The sequence below is a fragment of the Etheostoma cragini genome, chromosome 22, assembly GCF_013103735.1.
Source record: "Etheostoma cragini isolate CJK2018 chromosome 22, CSU_Ecrag_1.0, whole genome shotgun sequence".
In the NCBI taxonomy this organism is placed as follows: domain Eukaryota; kingdom Metazoa; phylum Chordata; class Actinopteri; order Perciformes; family Percidae; genus Etheostoma; species Etheostoma cragini.
This window is the reverse complement of record NC_048428.1, coordinates 9,725,811-9,745,147: the sequence shown is the minus strand read 5'-3', so window position 1 is coordinate 9,745,147 and position 19,337 is coordinate 9,725,811. Positions and strand designations below refer to the sequence as shown.

The 19,337-nt window shown below is 41.2% G+C and overlaps 1 protein-coding gene across 2 annotated transcripts; it reads left to right on the top strand.

The window, feature by feature from the left end:
- The first annotated feature begins 1,617 nt into the window (after positions 1-1,617).
- Positions 1,618-18,584, top strand: ankrd33ba (ankyrin repeat domain 33ba). 2 transcript variants are annotated; one of them, XR_004655210.1, is made up of 7 exons: positions 1,618-2,454; positions 15,168-15,297; positions 15,710-15,850; positions 16,450-16,591; positions 16,816-17,014; positions 17,761-18,394; positions 18,512-18,584. XR_004655210.1 is itself a non-coding variant. In XM_034861790.1 (6 exons), the coding sequence occupies exons 1-6, from the start codon at positions 2,023-2,025 to the stop codon at positions 18,277-18,279; spliced, it is 1,563 nt and encodes a 520-aa protein (XP_034717681.1). In that variant the 5' UTR covers positions 1,618-2,022; the 3' UTR covers positions 18,280-18,396. The 2 variants fall into 2 exon arrangements, 1 of the variants encoding a protein (XP_034717681.1); XM_034861790.1 differs by lacking the exon at positions 18,512-18,584 and having other exon boundaries at positions 17,761-18,396.
- The last annotated feature ends 753 nt before the right edge of the window (positions 18,585-19,337 follow it).

Below are 19,337 nucleotides of genomic sequence, written 5' to 3'. Positions count from 1 at the left end.
ATACCATAGAGATGGACGAGCCGCAGGAGAGCAGAGCTCTCAGCTGGGGGTAGATAAAGGTAGAATGATAATAAGCACACACGGGGACTGTTATGCACTCGGTTTTTCCACAGCCGGTGATGTCAGCTGATATAACCGATTTAATCCCTGTAAATCTGTCTGGAAACGTTGCCTATATGCAGATTAATGGAGTATTTAGGCATTGCATAGTTTACATAAAACTCTCCAAAGCCATGCATTCTTTATATAGATGGTAACAGTGTACGCCAGCCAGTGACAAATTATCATGAACTTTTATTTGACAATGTTTTTAATTCTACCTTTTTTAGTGAAAACTACCATCTTATATAGAATATACTTACATAACATCAAAACAGGATGCAGAGGTTCAATCAGAGGCCAAATGTTGAACCTTTAAGCCCTGCATTGCCATTATGTAGGATATCCATTGTAAAAACAAGGTCCTCACTCACAGGTAAACCACAAAAGCAGCACATCCAGTACAGGAAATAATGCTGCTAGTGGGATCAATGGGACAGGCCTATTTCATTTCAGATTGTCTGCTTAGTGAATCTATATTTCAACGTTTGAAATTAGAGATAGTCCGATACCATTTTTTTTCTTCCCGATATCGATTCCGATACTTGAACTTGCGCATTGGCCGATAAAGAGTAGTGATCTGATACCAGTGTGTCATATATTTCATTATGTTTTAACAAGTATAAACTACCATCCCTGTAGGGATGTGATTTGATGCGATGGGCTGTCTCGGAGGCGATCCTGATACTGGTGTCGGAACATCTCTATTTGAAATAATCATTTTAAAATACAAAATTGACACAGCACCTGTTCCAGTTTTTGTTTACTATTTTTAGGCCAAAATATTTTGTAGTTTAGGTTTTGTTCATGGTTTTTGCTTGCATTTGTATAGAATTATCTTTGGTTGAGCCCAACGGTCTTTTAGATTTTGAACACTAGATGAAAAGCATTTCTTTTTCTTACAAATTATTTTTGAATTTCCCATGAGATGACACTGGTTACACACACAAGACCATTCTCACTCCAGTGTTCAGACCCAAGTAATGAAGACCAATCTTTGTCTCTATTTCCGCAACTGGCCAATGGCCAAGGAAATGAGAGAGAGAGAGAGAGAGAGAGCAAGAGTTTGGTGGTTTAACAGAATGCACTGAGGCTGTGTGTAAAATAAATGATCTCAGAATCACACTACATGGGAAATGTAACTTGATGTAACATTTTGTGCATGCTTTATTAGCCAGAAAATTGGAAAGCCCTATTAGTTTACAGTAAAGTGTTGCCTTGTAGATATCACATAAAATGACTCATAGACTGACACTTTACTCCTGGTTTTCCCCATGTTAGTTTTGATGACTCAGATGTAGAGTACCATCAATTCATAGTTTTTTTTTCTAAAAGGGTTTTTATTGTGTTTTAGATATCACTTGAAACCACAAAATCTTAAAATGCAGAAACAAAACCAGTTGTTAAACCATATAGCTGGATTAAATGAGAGAGAGAGAGAGAGAGAGAGAGAGAGAGAGAGAGAGAGAGAGAGAGAGAGATCAGTCCCATCTAATCGGATTAGGCAACTATAGGTAACAGGCTGCTGTCCCTCTCCGCCCTTCATGGGACGGTCGAGCAAAGTAAGGCTCCGCTGTAGCTCCACTTTTTTTCAACTTTGTTCATTTGTTGAACGTAAACTCAACGTGGTTTCGTTTTGGGGGCGCGCGAAAGTATTTCACTTCGTGAGACGTTTAAGGCTCGTACGGGAACAATATCAATCATTCTCCGAAAATGACTGATGGATAAATGCTCGCACAATATGCTTCACTATAATATCGTACCGGATTTTTTGTAATTAAACTCCCGTAGGTGATGCAAGCGACTTTTTGAGGCGAGTGAGTTTTATTTCACTTTTCTGTAAAGACTGACCGTCCCATGCAAGCGAGTCGCGTGCCAGGCTGCACTCTACCCCGAGGACAGTGCCCTAGGCTCGGGGATTAGATGGTGCTGATCACGGACGACAGGGATGGAGGAGGCGCTTCGTCGGTCCGGGTCAAACAGCTCCAGCAGCAGCAGAAAGTCGGGGGGAACATCACCCACGTTCACCCGACCATAGTCGAGGAGTCCAACGATGACGACTACCTAGGCTCGTGCGAGGAGGACGATGAAGGGGACGAAGGGGAAGCAGACGATGATGAATTCGAAGAAGTTGACTTTGAGGACTTGGCGGATTGTCGGAGCATCGTCTCGGACGACTCCTTCTACCCGCCGGATGATGTGTTCGCAGACTCGGAGAGGTCCCCGTCACCGGAAAGCCCAAAACCGCTGTCTTTTTTCCAGGCGTGCTGCACCAACAACTCCACTATCGTCCGAATGATGATAAGGCATGGAGTGACGAAGGAGGAGGTCAATGAGAAGGACAGGAATAACAGGGTATGAACAGGCTGACTTCACACAAGTAGCCGGGTGACTGTTAGGCTAACGTTACGTTTACCTTCCAGTTTGACACCAGTAAAAACTCGACTTTATAAAATATCACAGACAGAATAGTAATGGATACGGCTCAATTGTTGAACTTTTGTAGTTAAGTTTAATTGAGTAGTATATTGTCTGCAATTAGGCCATTAGGTATTTTGGTGGCATAATGTATGGACAAGATATGGAGCAAATAGGCTAGGTGGTCTTACTCAGGGGAACTAGCTAAATATTTTTTTTGTGTGGGCTATTATTAGCATTTGGTGCTCGCTGCCCAGGACGGTTGTGATTGTTTAAAGAAATATTCCTCAATGGAGGCTGAGGAGTCTGGCAATGCCAGACCAATATAACTGTCACTCAGTACAAGTTCAGTTAAAGAGCCTTAGATTCATTAGGTATTGACCTGGTATTGATATAATTACCTGAGCCCTAGGTCGCTTCAGTGTCTTTGGCCTACTTACCTAAATTTACCGGCCCATGCTGGCCTGCCTCACTGAAAACTTAAGTTATTTTACAAATTTCTCATTAAATCTGTAACTTAATTGCAACATTGAATTAATAACCAGATTCATAAATAGTTAAATAGCAATCAATACTTTATATGATATTAATTGAAAAGGAGATGTGGGTTGAATAGAGAGTTACTTACCAGGTGGTTGGCTTCATTTTAAATCTTCTGCATGTTTGTATTATTTCACTTTATTATAAATTATATGTATTTATTATATTATATTTCTATAATAAGCTCTCACTTCTATACTTTATAATACCAAACAGTTTTTTGAAAGGTCTGTGTGTGTTGGCAGACCTCAGTTTTGCTAGAGCGTGCAACCTCCAGGTCTATAAAACAAACAGGTCTCCCACGGTTAACTGAACACACAATCCCCTGTGTGTTTGTGTGTGTCTGTGTGTCTGTGTGTGTGTGTGTGTGTTTGGGGGGGGGGTTCCTGCAGGTACATTCATGTGTATGTGAGCCTGACTACATTTACTTATTCAGGATTTGGATTTGGGTTTTGGGTTTGTTGGAGTCCGTAGGTAAACACATTATCTACCAATGAGATGATGGCCTTACTGTGTCTAAGAGCCATTTAAACAGTCTCGCTAATGAACAAAGATGCATTTTAAAGCCATAAATTCCACAATAGGCAAGGGGCAGTGACAGTTCCTGTTGGGTGAGTTATGGACTTTTAACAACATCAAACATTGATACAACTTTAGTCGATTTACTTTAATTTACACAAACAAATTAATACATATTTTCAAGTAATTCATCATAAGAGTAACTGCTTATCGGAAAATTATTGGAAATTCTTTCTGCATTGCAATCAAAGTATGTGTCCCTTTACACTTTATAAATCGCTTCACTCCTGCCAAAGAACTACAGCCCAGGGCAAAGAGATGAATCCATAATGATGGAACGCCAGACTAGTTTTTCTTTCATCAAGACATTTTGTTGAGCTTAATTGAATTAGCTGGCAATGAGCGCTGTATGCTGAAGATGAATCGCATTGCCTTGTATCTTGTATTCAACTCAACTTCATTGATATTGTCCCCGAGAGGCAATTGTGGTGCAGCAAGGCATACATAAAGGCAATCAGACATACAGCACAACAAAAGACAACAAATGGAAAATTTGCATTGTATTGTTCGGACTTAGTACATATTTTTACAATTTCATGCAGAAACGAGTTGACAAAGCCCTTTTTCTCATTACTTGCACATCGTTTTTTACCATCACATATGGAAGATAACTGTAGTTTTGTCCCATTGGCAACTAAAGTGTTCCAGTAGAGAAATTTGGAGTGCAATTGTAGTTGCTGAGGGAGAAAGTGTGTTTTAATAATTTAATCTCTCCAGTGAAAATTCCTCAGCTGGTGTGTAGGTTTTCATACTACTGACCATACATCACAAATCTGCGTCTCTAACATTGAGGCTACCCCCATCTCACTTTGCCTTTTTTACTATTTCACCATCATCTCTCACCAATTCTCTTTCCTCAATTATGTCAGCTTATGTAATTACCGATGAGGCCATGGGAAGGAAGAGTAGAAGTGACATCATTGGAATAAATCTCTTCTCTTCTATATGACAGGCAAGACATAAGGGATTCTAAACAACATGATTGGATGTGTGTTTGTGTGTGTGTGTGTGTGTGTGTGTGTGTGTGTGTATGTGTGTCAGGATGTGTGGTAGTGCATTCAACATTTGCTTTTCCCTGTGACCTCAGGGATGTGCACATACTCAGACACAATACAGGTTAGGAAACACCTCCATTGGAAACACATGCTGCTATGTATCTGTAAGGGTAAGAGTATCAGTGCGTGCGTGCGTGCATGTTCTTACACATCCTGACACAGATGTCAACATCCTTATATAGCCCACAGCCTGACAATGTGGTTTGCAAGACAAAGAGGGGTGTTACATTCCCGCCTTGGATTGGACCAAATACAGCATGCACACTTTTTCCTCTTTCCCTCATCAGCAGTTACAAGGGTGTTACATTGGAGAACTAAAATGTCTCTAAAGATACAGGAAAAAGTGTACATTTGCCTAGTTCAGCCTATTATATTTATTTGACACACAAAAACAAAATAAGTTGGCCTCTGTTTCTGTGGTCTCCTTCAACAGAAAGGTCAGAGGTAAATCCGAGGTTAATGTCAGCTACAGAAATGCAGCCCAGATACTGCAAGGGATCCTGTGTTTTGCATAAAGGTACTTCAGCGAGGTGGAGGACTGTAATCATGATCACAACATAGTAAGCCATGTTTAACGTAGCCAGAACTTCAAATAATGAAGAAAACATATTTCAAAGACTCACTGTTTTTTTCGCCTGCGGTTATCTTTAGTGGCCCAAGTTTCTGTGGGTTGTTCATCTTCACATCCTTTGAAAGAAGCAATAGTTTGATCTAAAGGAGAAGAGACAAAACATGTTCAATCAGTAGGGGAGCCTTGATTTCCTGGTTTAGTTGTTTATTTGCAGGCAAGAGGATGCAAAGATTGAATCAGTCAGCCTTTCCCCTGCTCATATTGATGCATATATCTATACGTTACATTAGGGCTTAGCTGCAGTGCAATAGTAGATAAGCTAGAGCAGATGTGAAACATTTAAGACTCAAATCAACACAATCACACTAACATGGTGCTTCTAATTTGAGTCCCAGAATGAATGTCTACCAGTTTGTTTTCCTTTCAAGGAAGCTCTGATTCTTTCTGGAACACAAAAATTCTCCACTCCAGTGATTTATTATTGTACTTCAACAATGTATTGGGGCTTTCAAGAGACAAAGTTAAAAAGAATGGTCAAAATCAAAGCACCAGAGGCTGAGATATCCAGACTTTTAATCTCTTGTGGGTCATATTCCAAAACTACTGGATCCTACATTCCCCATATGCACCTCTATAGTGTCTGTCCTTAGACACTTCTTGCCAGGTAAATTTTCATTTATTTCAAAGTCCACAGTTTCCCCTAAATTTGTAATTGCCGAACCCTCTCTGAAATAACCCTGATGCCATCATTATGACATCATCAGGGTTATTTTCTTTTAAATGCTATTTATGAAGACTAAGGTTAACTTCTCTTCAGATCTCTGCAGGCTAAATCCAGACTACCTAAATAGACTGTCGAATCAGAGTTTTGTGTTGCACGACTAAAACAACTTTTGAATGTACACGTTCCCCCAAAACAAGTTTCCTTTTAGAGGATATTTTGCAGCAGCACCAGGGCTAAGTGTGGTACTTATCCCCATCCATGACAGTTGTGATTGGCTGAAAGACATTCCAATAAACCAGAGCACGTTTCTCTCCCATCCCCGAATGCTGTGTGGACTAGCCAGACCCTCCTCCGCAGCACTGTGGAGGAAGGTCTGGCAAAGCGTGACTAGCATAGGTACTAGCTACATGCAAAGTCAGGGAAAGCTGTAATTTTGGAAACCATTGTTGTTAATTTCTCCCCGATTTGGGTCACATTACTCCTCACAAATATCTGTTTGGGATTTCTGACCTCTCCATTGTGTGCCTGTATTTAATTCTCCTTGTATATGATTACGGCTCAGTAATTATACATCCTGTCAGCATCACAAGCCTGACAGTACATTTTCAGGGTTGTGACTTGGATAGCACGTATGCTGGATAAGATTTCAACAATTTATTGGCATTGTGTTGTAAAAGGTCAAAGATGAATACAAGTTGGTAAACATCAGGATTATCTCTTCAGAACGTTAACATAGCAATGTTTTTAGGAACCTCTCTTTAGACAGTGTGTTCCCCTTGCTGTGAATTGGATAGTTAGTTAGTTGTTGTGCTTGCATAAAAACTCAATAAACACACACATACACACACTCTCACACACACACACACACACACACACACACACACAACACACACAATATTAATCGATCAATCAATCAAATTAAATGAGGCCACCCTGCCTGGCTGTTACCTCTCTCTATCTTGGCACTGGAGATGGTAGCAAGCATGATGCTGCTAGCGAATACAGATGAGTGGAAAAATCAAAATGACAGTCAAACACATCTGCTTTGATACAGCCATGTGAACGCTGCAGAAAGAAACACAGTTAACATGGAGGCTATTGACAGAAACATGGCCCAGTACGTCTGTGTCAGTGCTTCTGGTGTATGTTATTGAGGGCGGTCTAGAGGGTGTTTGCCCGTGTGTGTGTTTGTGTGTGTGTGTGTGTGTGCATGTCTTTGAACACAAAGATGTACTGTAAAAGCCCAAACGAATGCAATGCTGCAGAGACACAGGTTGTCTGCCGCTCGGAATATTTCCAGGATTTTGCTTTGGCCAGTACTTATTCGGAAGTTTAAAAAAAATCACAATGTGTGTAAGCACTTATTTTGAAAACAAGAAGGTGGTTAGATTGGTTTATTGAAGAAGTCAAAGGTCATTAGTTGCTTTAGCATGAAGGGTCTAATACTAGACATCATGGGGAGATTAAACAGGTTTCTACTTGGTCGGGATCTTATCCTAGTTATTTTATATGAAACGCTGCTACAGTTTTTGCAGATGGAATTTAACAGCAGTATCAGAATGTTAAACATCACAGGGCAGGAAGAGGCAGTTTACTGGACTAATAAGTATTATGACAAAGCTAATATCTGATTAGTTCCATCAATGTTGATTATCGATTACAAACTACTCGCTGTATCCGTGAATTTAATCATTCTAGATCTTCTTTCATTTCAGTGCCAGCTAAAGTCAATTAATTCAACCATGATTATCTGAAGATGTTTTGGTACTTTACTAATGCACACATGTATTTTGGTCTGCTTTACATGATTTGATTAAGATGGAATGATAACACTGGCTGGGAAACCTGTTATTGTCATGTGTTCATAAGGAACTTTAAGGTTTACACTGGGTATTGTGTCATCCTCATTGGACCCAATTATAGCATTCTTACATCAATTGTAGATGCACAATTACGTCTGTCTCCCTCTCCGTCTCTGTGTCACTGACTGATACGGCTAAGCCTTTCTATTCTTAGCTATGGATGTTCCCCAGATTACTTTGTAAGTGTGTGTGTGTGTGTGTGTGTGTGTGTGTGTGTGTGTGTGTGTGTGTGTGTGTGTCTTTGTCTCTCTGTAAATGTGTCTATATGGGCTAATAATACATTGACCAGGTTATTTGTGTGGGTGTGGATGTGTGTTGCCAGAGAGAGCAAGACTCTAGGTGCTTTTTTGAAGAATGTTTTTTTGACAACTTGTGTGTGTGTGTGACTGCATCAAAACCATAGACTGTATAAAATAGAACTCACTGACCTTGATTGCAAATACAGGTTTTACAAGTACAACTGAAATTCAAATTCATTTTTGCTAAAGAATTTCTATGTTTCCCCTTGGTTTGTTATGACATATGCACTTATTTGGTCAAAATTGTCATAAGCAAAAAAAAAAAAAAAATTTGAATACTAACCAGGACAATGGAACATCTCAAATGTTGAATGTTTTAGATGGATATACAGCTTTATTTGATATTAGATGGATAGAAGTTATGTTAGATAGATAGCTATGTGAATGAAATGCCTTCCACATGTATAGGTCATATTAATGTGCAGGAAATTGCCGTTTACATGTATTAGATTTGAGTAATCCTAATTTAGAAAAGCATGGTTCAGTGTTGACACTAAGTATAAAAAGACCAAACACCACTTTCTACCACAGGGCATTTTGGCCATAAACATAACATACTACTTTATACTTTACAAGCTTTTATGAAAGAAAAGGTTAAGAAGTGAAGAGTAGTGCCTGCATTGACCGCCCCCTCCTCCTCATTTTATGAGGGCGGTTACAATCCAGTGCAAGGGAACAGAGGAGATTATAGTCAGAGAAGGGCATATGTCCTGTCCATCAGCGTAAAGTAATGAAAGCTTTAAATTTGCCTTAGTGTGCATCTTCATTTGACCTACATACAAAATACATAATCCCCCCAAAACACATAAAGAGAGGATTTGAATCTCTGTCGTGCTCAAAGTCTCACTTCACATTTGACTATATCCCTATCTCACACATGTGCACTACACACATCCATCCCTGGAAGGATCTCTCCTGATTGTTTCAGGGTTGTTGTTATTCTTATCCCTTAAGCCTTAGAGTTAGTCATTGAGTGTGTAATAGTTTAGCACATGATTGCCCTTTTCTCAATTCAATGTGTGTTTCTGCAATATTATACTGTTGCATTTCGCTGGTGTTCTTCTCTCAGATTTTATAGTCACCAACTTTGCCAGCAGCCACAGCTGAAGTGCATAAGAACAACCCAATAGATGTAAGAAATATTCCTAATAGGGTTTGTGTTGAATAGAAAACTAGATCCCGGGCAAAGAAGGGTAAAAACAGAAGTTAAATGCTAATGTGTGTTTGTGCGTTTGTGAGAAAGGTTCACAGAGAAAATAGGACATTGCCAGACAACTAAGATTGCTCCAGACATGCTGCAGGGCATGCTGCTAAATAAAGTAAAACACAGCAAAGCTGGAGGCTCGCCAAGAATTTGTGTGTATGTTAGAGAACGAGAAAGAGACATAGACAATGTCTAAATGTGTGTGTCTAACCACAAAGAGCAATCTGAATCTGAGCCCGGAAGTGAACTTTTTCCAGACAATCTACCAGGTACTCCACAGGACCTCTCTCCACGTTTTTACCCTTAAAATTCTCTGGGCTGTTTCAGTCAAGTTCAGTTTATCTTACGTGTGAAAGAACATCTACTGTATGTGTCCAAATGCTGCAAGGTACTACATGATGTTGATAGTGTTCATGATGTAGCATGATGGATGTCCTTAAATTTTCTAAATTTTAATGAAAAAAAGACCGAAGTCATGGTCTTTGGTGGCACTTCTCTGACCTCCTCCCAAGTTGATTTGGGTTCTCTGGCGCAGTATCGCAAGCCGATTGTAAAAAATGTGGGTGTAAAAGTGGACTCAGACCTTAAATTTGACAGCCAGATTAAAGCAGTGGTGAAGATTAGCTTTTTTCAGTTAAGGCAGCTAGCAAAAATTAAACCAGTCCTTCAGAGACAAAACTTTGAGACAGTAATCCATGCCTTTCTGACCACTCGGCTGGATTACTGTAATGCACTTTAAATGGGGGCTAGCGGGTCCTCCATCGCTCGTCTTCAGCTTGTACAAAATGCTGCTGCACGTCTTTTAACAGGCACTAGCAAGTATGAGCACATTTCACCTATTTTAGCTTCACTCCACTGGCTGCCTGTCAATTTTAGGATTCATTTTAAAATTCTTTTATTTGCTTTTAAAGCCCTGAATGGCCTTGCCCCCCCTTACCTCTCTGAGCTGCTGCACCCCTACATGTGGAGAAGCACATAACTATCCTCGGCGCGTGTGTATGTATGTGTGTGTGTGTGTGTGTGTGTGTGTAAAATAGGTGGCTATGGACGAGGTTGTCACCAACTTTGTTTGTTTTTTTCAATAAAAGTTCAGGCACTCTCTGTACCAATCTTCAGTCATTATTCTATTTATTCATTTTAGCAAGACCAAACTTTTGATCACATCCATACCACAGTTTGAAAGAATAATTTACCGGAGTAACACGGTGTGCCTGGGAACCAAGACTAAAAACCTATCGTGCCAAGAGGCGCATCACATCAAGTAGATTTTACGAGTGCTCTCATGAAGAGAACATCATGTCACCGAAGCAGGCTCACGAATTGAGGAATATCAAATGTGGAACAAATTGTAACTTAAATAGTATAATACTTCATTCTTGCCAGCAAAGTTGAAATTGATTTCTTGAGAGGTTAAATACAGCATGGTGTCTTTATACAGGTATATATAATGGACATCCGGTTGAAAAGCAGCACTGGAGCAATCCCGGAAGTGGAATGTCGTGGATATAGACTATTATTACAGCAGCTGGGAGATGATAGTTAGATATTGCTTCTGTTTTTCTCACCTTGTATGTGCTGGATTGCTTTACAAACACAGGACATGTACTTTCATTATCATAGCATGCAGGGTTGTCCCAGTCATCATAAATCCTAAATTTCAAGCATTGTATTCATTTGAAAAGCCTTTACATTTGAAAATGAAAGAGGTGTAAGTGAATTGGGGATTTGTTTTGTTTCTGAAAATACAAGGTCTTGGTTTTGATTTCTCTCAGCAGGCATGTGAAGCAGAATACGTGTTGTGTTGGTGCAGCTGATGGATGCACTGTCTGTGTGTGCTTTGTTACAGAGTGTCTTACTGGTTGACCTTTACCAGCACACCTGCCTTTAATAAAGCACTAATTAAAGTCCCCCAGGGTCTGCTAGCTTAGCAATCAATAGGTTGTTATGAACAACACACTGTTGTTTGTTTGACTTTGTTGGAAATTCAATTTTTCCGATAGCTGCTGCTTCACAAGATACGCCTGTCAGCCTGAGTTGAAATACAGTAATGCCATCATTTTTACTGAAGAAGACCTAGAATTCACAGTTTTTTTCGATTGCTCAGGAAACACTTTCTCATTTTGAACCAATTGACCATGAAGAATATTGTGTATTTTACTTCTCACATGAAAAACAAACTCATGACTTCCATTTGCTAGACTAAAAACAGTTCAATTTTAAGGAGTTACATGGAAGTTTACACCTTTGATAGAAAAAAAACCCACCTGATATGACACAAAAAAAAGACACAGGGCCCTATCTTGCACCTGACGCAGCATGTACCTGAAGACCTAAATTTGAGCTGAAATTAAGTTATTCCGGTCGTAGCTTGTCACATGTAAAGCATAGTAGTTGTGCAGACCACCTCGCAATTGGCAGTCCAGCACAGTCAGCAGGGTAGTAAGTGCTTGATCTGTGCGTAACACAAAGCGATGACCCCATATATCCACCTTTCTACTGCCCAAACGATTGCCAGTGCTTCACGTTCCACAGTGGAATATTTCCTTTCAGCAGGAGAAAGTGCTCTTCATAGTTACATATGCAGGCAGTTCAGGGTCGTATAGTGCTAGAGAAGGGCTCTCAACAATCAGTCTCTTTGTGTCAGTAAAACTCTGCTCAGCCTCAGCAGTCCAGTTCCAGAGTGTTTTACGTAGAGGGTCAACAACAATAGTGAATGTAGTGATAAATTTGCTGTACCATGTGTCATTTGGGGAAGGTGCACTGGCCACAGGTGTGCTCTGATCTTGATCTGGGTGAAGCCTCTTTGCATATGGTGTGGCCTAGGAACCGCAAAGAAGTCTGGTTGAACTTGCACTTCTGCATGTTCAGCTTAAGTCCTGCCTCTCTCCGAAGGTTGGCATCATGCTGCTGTTGAGTAGTTCCGTAGCAAATCACATGATCCAGATATGCCTGTACTCCTGGCATGCCTGTCAGTTTGGTTGTCATCATCTTCTGGAAAGCTGATAAACCTGAAGCAAGGCCAAATGGGACCCGGCAGAAACCAAAAAGTCCATCTGCAGTAACATTTGATAGTTAGCAGAGGTCAGGTCAATGGTAGAGAAGAATGTAGCTCCTCTTATTTCAGAAAATAGCTTGTCCATGTGTGGTAACAGGTGACAGTTACTAACAATGGCTTTGTTAGGTTCCCTGAGGTCAACACACATGCACAGTTTTCCTCCATCTTTTCGAGAACAATGGAGATGCATCAATGCGTTCTATAACGCCCTTTTTCTGTAGGGCTTTGAGCTTATCACCCACGGCTTGCCTCACAGAGAAGGGAAGTCTTCTGAGTTTTTGTTGTATTGGCCCATCTTCTGGTTTGAGTTGAATTTTGTGCACAAATCCCTTTGCACAGCCAATCTCCTGTGCCTGGATCTCAGATGCATTCTGTGGTAATGTGCCCGGTGCAGTAGGATCATCAGAGCTGTCCGCTGTAACAACTTTTGTATCCTCAATGCGCATGTGCACTGCCGCAAATATACCTAGCCCTAACAGACTAGTGCCGGACTTTACCACTAAGAATGAGCCTATAGTAGAATGCCCATCATGAGTAACTGTGGCATGCATACACCCTTTAACAGGTATTTTCTCTCTTGAATATGTGAACAGGTTCACTGTAGGCTCAGAATGTTAACATGTAGTAAAGAGAGTCTGGTAAGTGCTCTAAGTAATGATAGAAACTGATGAACTTCACTTTTAGCTCAATGTCATGACAGTGTCCATTTGCATTCACTTGCTCAGTACAGAGAATTTCATCTTGCACATTATCATTCATTAAAAGCACAGTCAGTTTGTTTGTTATCACTATTTCACGAACGTCCTTTAGTCTAGATCGAGACATTTGGAGAAATTTCCCACTTTTCCACATGAATTGCTGGTCACTTTAGCAGCAGGGCATGAAGGTTTATTTGCTGGGTGGTTGGTGGAGCCACAACGGTAGCAGGAACAGCAGTTAGTTGTAGGCGCCATTGATGAAGCAGGTGTCCTTTGTTCTTTTTGGCGGGCCTTCCTTTGCTGTTAGCATCGATGTTTGTTTGTTACCGACGCAGCAGCCGTCGTGGCAGCATTATTCGTAGTACAGTCAGAGAGAACGCCAGCATTCTGCCGCCCAGCCTCCATCTGCAGGGCCAGTGAAGTAGCTTTAGCCGGGGTCAGATCCGTTTCTAACAAAAGTCTGTCCCATACGCGGGTATTGGCAACACGCTGTATCAGTTGATCTCAAAGCATTTGCGCCTCCATATTACCAAACTCACACAGTGCAGCCAATTCTCATAATGAGGTCAAATAATGGTTTATAGACTCATCTGGTCGCTATGCCCTCTGGCAAAATTTGTGACGTTCCGCAAACACATTTACTTTAGGAACAAAGTCATTTCTAAGTCCATACACTGCAGTAGCATCTGTAATATCTGTATCATGTAGTGCGTAAAACAGTCTTTGTCCCTCGGTGTCCAGTGCATGGAGAAGAAGAGCACGCTTTCTGGCTTTGGGCCACTTCCGCCTGTTAACATTGATTACTAGCATATAGTTCTTTATAGTTCTTTCAACAATGTAGGGAAGGGCACAGCAGGTTCACCAGGTCCATCCTTGTCGCCAAAATGGGGTGTTTTGTAAAAGTATTTTAAGTTCAAGCCAAGAGACATATGTCAGACTTCTTTCAACTTTATTCTTCTGCACATACTGTAGCTTTCACATTAGTAAAATGCACCTAGGTCAATACACAGCGCACACACACTTTGCTTGTAAACACTATACACAAACACTATATAAATGTAAACAAATAAACATAACAAATAAAAATATTACTAGCAATGCACCAAGGTACAAACGCGCCTGGCTTTCAAAGGGAATGGGAGATGACACTCTGATTGGTTTATTGCATGCAATGCCCAAAACACACCTATGAATTAAAAAAGACACCAAGTACAACCCTTCTGAACCATGCGCCCGGTGCACAGACCCTTTTTTCCGCATTCAAACTAGCAAAAGTGGATTTGGATATGCCCTAAACGCACCTGCGCCAGGCGCATCACGCCTATCCTTAGATTGTTAACATACAAAAGTCAGACCTACTGTAATGCATGGTAAAAACTAAATGGGTGGGGCTAACATCAGATATCGAGTGAAAAATGTACAATCTGTTGTCTCCTATAGGTGTTTAAAAGCTAAGTCATTTATTTAGTCACATTAATTGTCATAACATTAATTTCAGTATTTACATATATTGAATTTTGGCTTCCTGTAGAGAGCATACCCATCTGTGAAAGGCATGTCTCTCTAACAGAAATACTCCCATGTATACACTGTGTATATGTCAACTGAGAACTCTGTGTTCCTCCCCCCCCACCCCCCCTCTCCACTGGTGGTAAACTTGTTTGTCTTGGCTGATGAAGTGTGCACCTTCCGGAAAGTACCCAACTTTTACAGGAGTTTTCCAGGACTCAAAAAAAAAGGTTCCTATTCTGGCTTGAACACACATACACACTAAAGTACACAACAACACATCGGCGGGGGAGACTAGCTTATTTTTCCACTGAGTTCAAGACATCTGTTGAAAAGACAACAGATGTCACATTTATTCAAGAATATTAGTTTTGAAAGATGCACAGAGGTCTTATGGTCTTGTGGGTTTCTAAGTCAGCACTTTACTTCAGTTTTGCTCATTCTCGTTTGGCAAGTATGTTTTTGCTGACATGTTTTTTTGCTGATTCTAAAATCAAGCCTCTCTCCCTTTCCCTCATCTTTTACCTTCTCTTTTGTTACACTTTTCGTCTCAGACCGGGCTGTTGGTTGCATGTTACCAAGGTTTCGTGGACGTCGTCATAGCGCTGTCTCAGTGTCCGCATATAGATGTCAACTGGCAGGACAGCGAGGGAAACACAGCTCTCATCACTGCTGCTCAAGCAGGTAACACACACACACACACAAACACACACACACACACACACACACACACACACACCCACCCACCCACAGGCTTAGATACACACAGGCGCTGACAGCACTGTTGAACACATGCACACATTGACACAAACATACACACAGGCAGTTTGGCACTAATGCTGACACAGATGAACACACAGACGAGCATAAAAAGCTCTGTGTACTTAAGCTTTTTGAAACAGAAGTGATGAGTGTGTTGTGTGAAAGCGAATAGGGACCAGCCATATGGATGTGGAACTCGCCTGTTCAAATTATGATGGACAAGTGTGAAATAGCCTTTTAGCCGCTATTATCCAAGCCAATGTTGTGTGATCACAGACGGTGTGTTGTGACCCACAGTAACTACTGTCTTAACCTTAACCCTTTGCATCTCAAGGCCACATAACAATCACCAATTATCTGCTGAACTACTACTCTGGGTTGGACATCGAGAGGAGAAACTGCCACGGCTTCACCGCTCTGATGAAAGCTGCCATGCAGGGCAGAGTGGAATGTGTGCGCTCGCTCATGATGGCAGGTAAGGAAAATATGTCTTAGTACTTACACTTAATGTACTCTATGGCAAGCATAAAGGAGGACATGGGTAGATTTCATACACAGACACACATTTGTTGCTTTTATGTCTGATTTAACTTATTACCTGTTTTTTGGGGCAGATTTTACTGATCACAGCCACAAAAGATGTTGTTTATTCTGCCATTACTCTGCCATCAAGGCAGCTCAGAAACTTTCAGCAGAATTTCAGTAAAACTGGGGGACAGATGGATAACATTAATACGTTTCGGCAGTGATCCAGTTTTTATTTATTGGATGATTATTCTCTTTAGCCATAACCGTTATTATTAATGGAGAGATGTGATACCAAATCATAAAGACAGGGGCTTCAAGTCAGGATTTCATTTTAACGTTACTGACATAAACAACACCGTTAGAGCAACATGTTCACTTAGGCCATCTAATAATTCAAGTTCATTTCATTTTGTTTGCTCTCCTCTTTACTTCTGAAAACATGCTCCACCACATGTATCCACCTTTTTATCTTTTAAACCAGATCTAATTTTAACCACCTTCTGCTATGTACTTTCTTTGTCATATTCTTTGTTGTGTCACCACTAGGAGCTGCTCTGAATTCCAGGGACTTTGGACGCAACTTTACTGCCAGGGAATGGGCCTTGTTTACGGGCCGTTATGAAACTGCCTGGGTGATGATGTGCCTGATAGAACAGCCCTGCCCGCGCCAGTACTGTGATACATTCAGGTAAACACATAGATGGATCACACTATTTCTCTGTATGCCCGTCTGTCATGGGCAATAGTTCAGATACCAATATCTGAAAGGGTACAGAATGTAAAATACTACAGATGCATCAAGCAACACAAAAACACTCACCAAATTAGCCTTGAGAGGGTCTATGCAATACTTTTTGAATAAACCCAACAGTGCCTCTGTGCAGGGGATTTATATAAGATTTGATCTCCCAGTCTAGAGTGGCCTCCACTGGCATCACTGGTGGCCAAAGCCCAGGAGCCCCGTGGCTGTCTGAAGCGCCTGTCGGACACTGTGCGGAACGTCTTCAACATAGCGAATGTCACCAACCCTGAGGCTGAAGGTGTTATCGACCACATGGTTTCTATAACAACTGCTTTGAGGAGCCCTTTCATTGCCGTGGCTTGCCATACAGTAAGTAATTAAGCTTGAAATCATGTTTACTCTTTATTATCCACTTATTCAATAATCAGTATTAAACAGTACCCCGCAAGATCCAAGAACACTTTAACCCCAACCCACACGTCTTTCACGTTCCCCCTCACACCAACAAGCATTTTGCAAATGCGAGCTGAGATAAGGGGAAGCAGTTAGCTACTCTTTGTGATAACAGAAAGGATTATTTCAAGTTGCCCTCCTCTGCATTATTCCTGGTGAGTCTTTACATACTCAGCGGTAGTTAGAGATATCAGGGCTTATTTATTAACTCCAGATGGTGGCAAACGTTTTTGTACTATTTTGAAACTACCTTCCGCAGACTCGATATTTCACTGTTTGTGTTTTTGTATCAGTGTGTAAATGCTTATCGAGTAGTAGAATAAAGTACTTCCAGCACGGCTGTTTCGTAGAGTCGATGTGCAAATAAACTAATGATAATAGTGTGGTAATGATGCTATTAAAAGGATAAATCACACGCTAATTTATCTTTTATTTTATCAGCGAATGATCTGCTTTTTCATGGGATTTGCTCATAATAATTAAAGAATATAATTAACGACAGCCTTAGGTGATAAGCAGGTTATTAATGCAAGATTACCAGTATTGCAATACTGCAAATCAAAAGAGACTAAGCAGTGCTTTTTGTAAAAAAAAAAAAAAAAAAACATAATGTACTATACTGATATTATAACACCAATCTGGGACCGTTGATTTTGCTTCAGGTGTGTCCTGACAGTCCCCCAAGTGTGGGCAAACGGCGCTATGCAGTTCCTGAGGTAATCCGCCAGCAGCGCGCCAAGGAGCTCCGTTCTATTAACCCTGGCAGGGTGGAGACCCACCTCAAACTCTTTCAGAACTCCCGGGTCACATTGGTGGCCAAGAACTCAGCAGACCGCCGGGCCAGCCTTCAGGTCCCGGGCCTGAGCGTGGAGGCTCAAACCAAAGCCATGGAGATGCGGAGAACCAGCCTGCTGCCCATGCACATGGTGCTGAGAAGGAGCAGCGTCAGGCCTGGCTTCAGCATCCCCAAAGTGAGGGTGTCCAAGGCCCCTACGCCCACTTACGAACCAGAAAAGATCCGGAGGAAGAGCAGCACCAAAGATGGAAGCGGACACTTGCTGCAAATACCAAAGTGGCGTTACAAGGAGCTAAAAGAAGAAAGGAGGAAAGCCGAGGAGGCTGAGAGGAGGAGGCTGGAGGCTGTAACCAAGAGACACCTTGCTGCCGGGAAAAGGAAATAACATCATTGTCTCAGAGGATGCCATGCACACTACCCTAAAAAGAGACTACATCTGGACTAGGGGTGTCCCCGACTAAGAGTTTACAGAATTGTCTTGCCTATGTTTCGACTGGGGGGTGGGGTCTGACAGAATGTTTTTCTGCCAGAAATGCAACCGTTTGCCTCGTCTACATCAGGCATAGACCGCCGCGGCGTGCTGGCCTGGTGTGCAGGACTTGGTGATCATTGGGGTGGGCGGATCATACTGCAGTCTCATGGCAGTTCTGGAAATTGTGACGTTATATAATCTATTGATTCATCTACAGATCACATCAATGTCGTTATTGTGGTGTGTCGATTACAAATTTTAAAGTAATGTATTCCAATGGGACGCCTGTTGTTATCACAGAACGATTACGGTAGCGAGTAGTATTGAAAAGCCAAATATCCCACTTCTTATTTCTTTTCACATTTTCGTTTACAGCATTATGTTGATATTGATATCATCATAAGGAACTCATTGGGAGAAAAGGGATAGTTCTATGTAAAATTTGACTAAACGAGCACCCCCACATAGCCAAAATTGCGCGATCCTCGTTTCATAACGCCTTTGCAAAGATTCGACTGTGAGATTGGCAGTCGAATCAGGCTGCTTTGATCGAAGCATTGAATATTCGACTATTCGGGGTCACCCCTAATCTGGTCCGACTGTTAAATTGGACTGGCTAGGTTTTAATGCTTTTTACAATATATACGTCACTGTATAAGCAGCGAAGAAGAATGCTTTTATCTGCTCTGTTTTGCATCTAGAATGGCGGTCAGCCTTTTAAAAACGGCTGGCGGACCTTGGACAACATTTGAAGTGCACAATGCTCGCTCAGTGTCTTTTATGATGTCAAACAGTGATTTGATACTTGAAATGTTTTTGGCTAACTTATTTTTCATATTTATTGCTTTTTGATGGATGGCCTAGTCTATATTTTGTTACAGTTTGGGTGCTCAAAGCAGTAGTGTTTTGTAGTGTGCTACACTGTATTGGAGCAGAAGACACATGTATTCCCTCAGACTGTAACCGCAGCA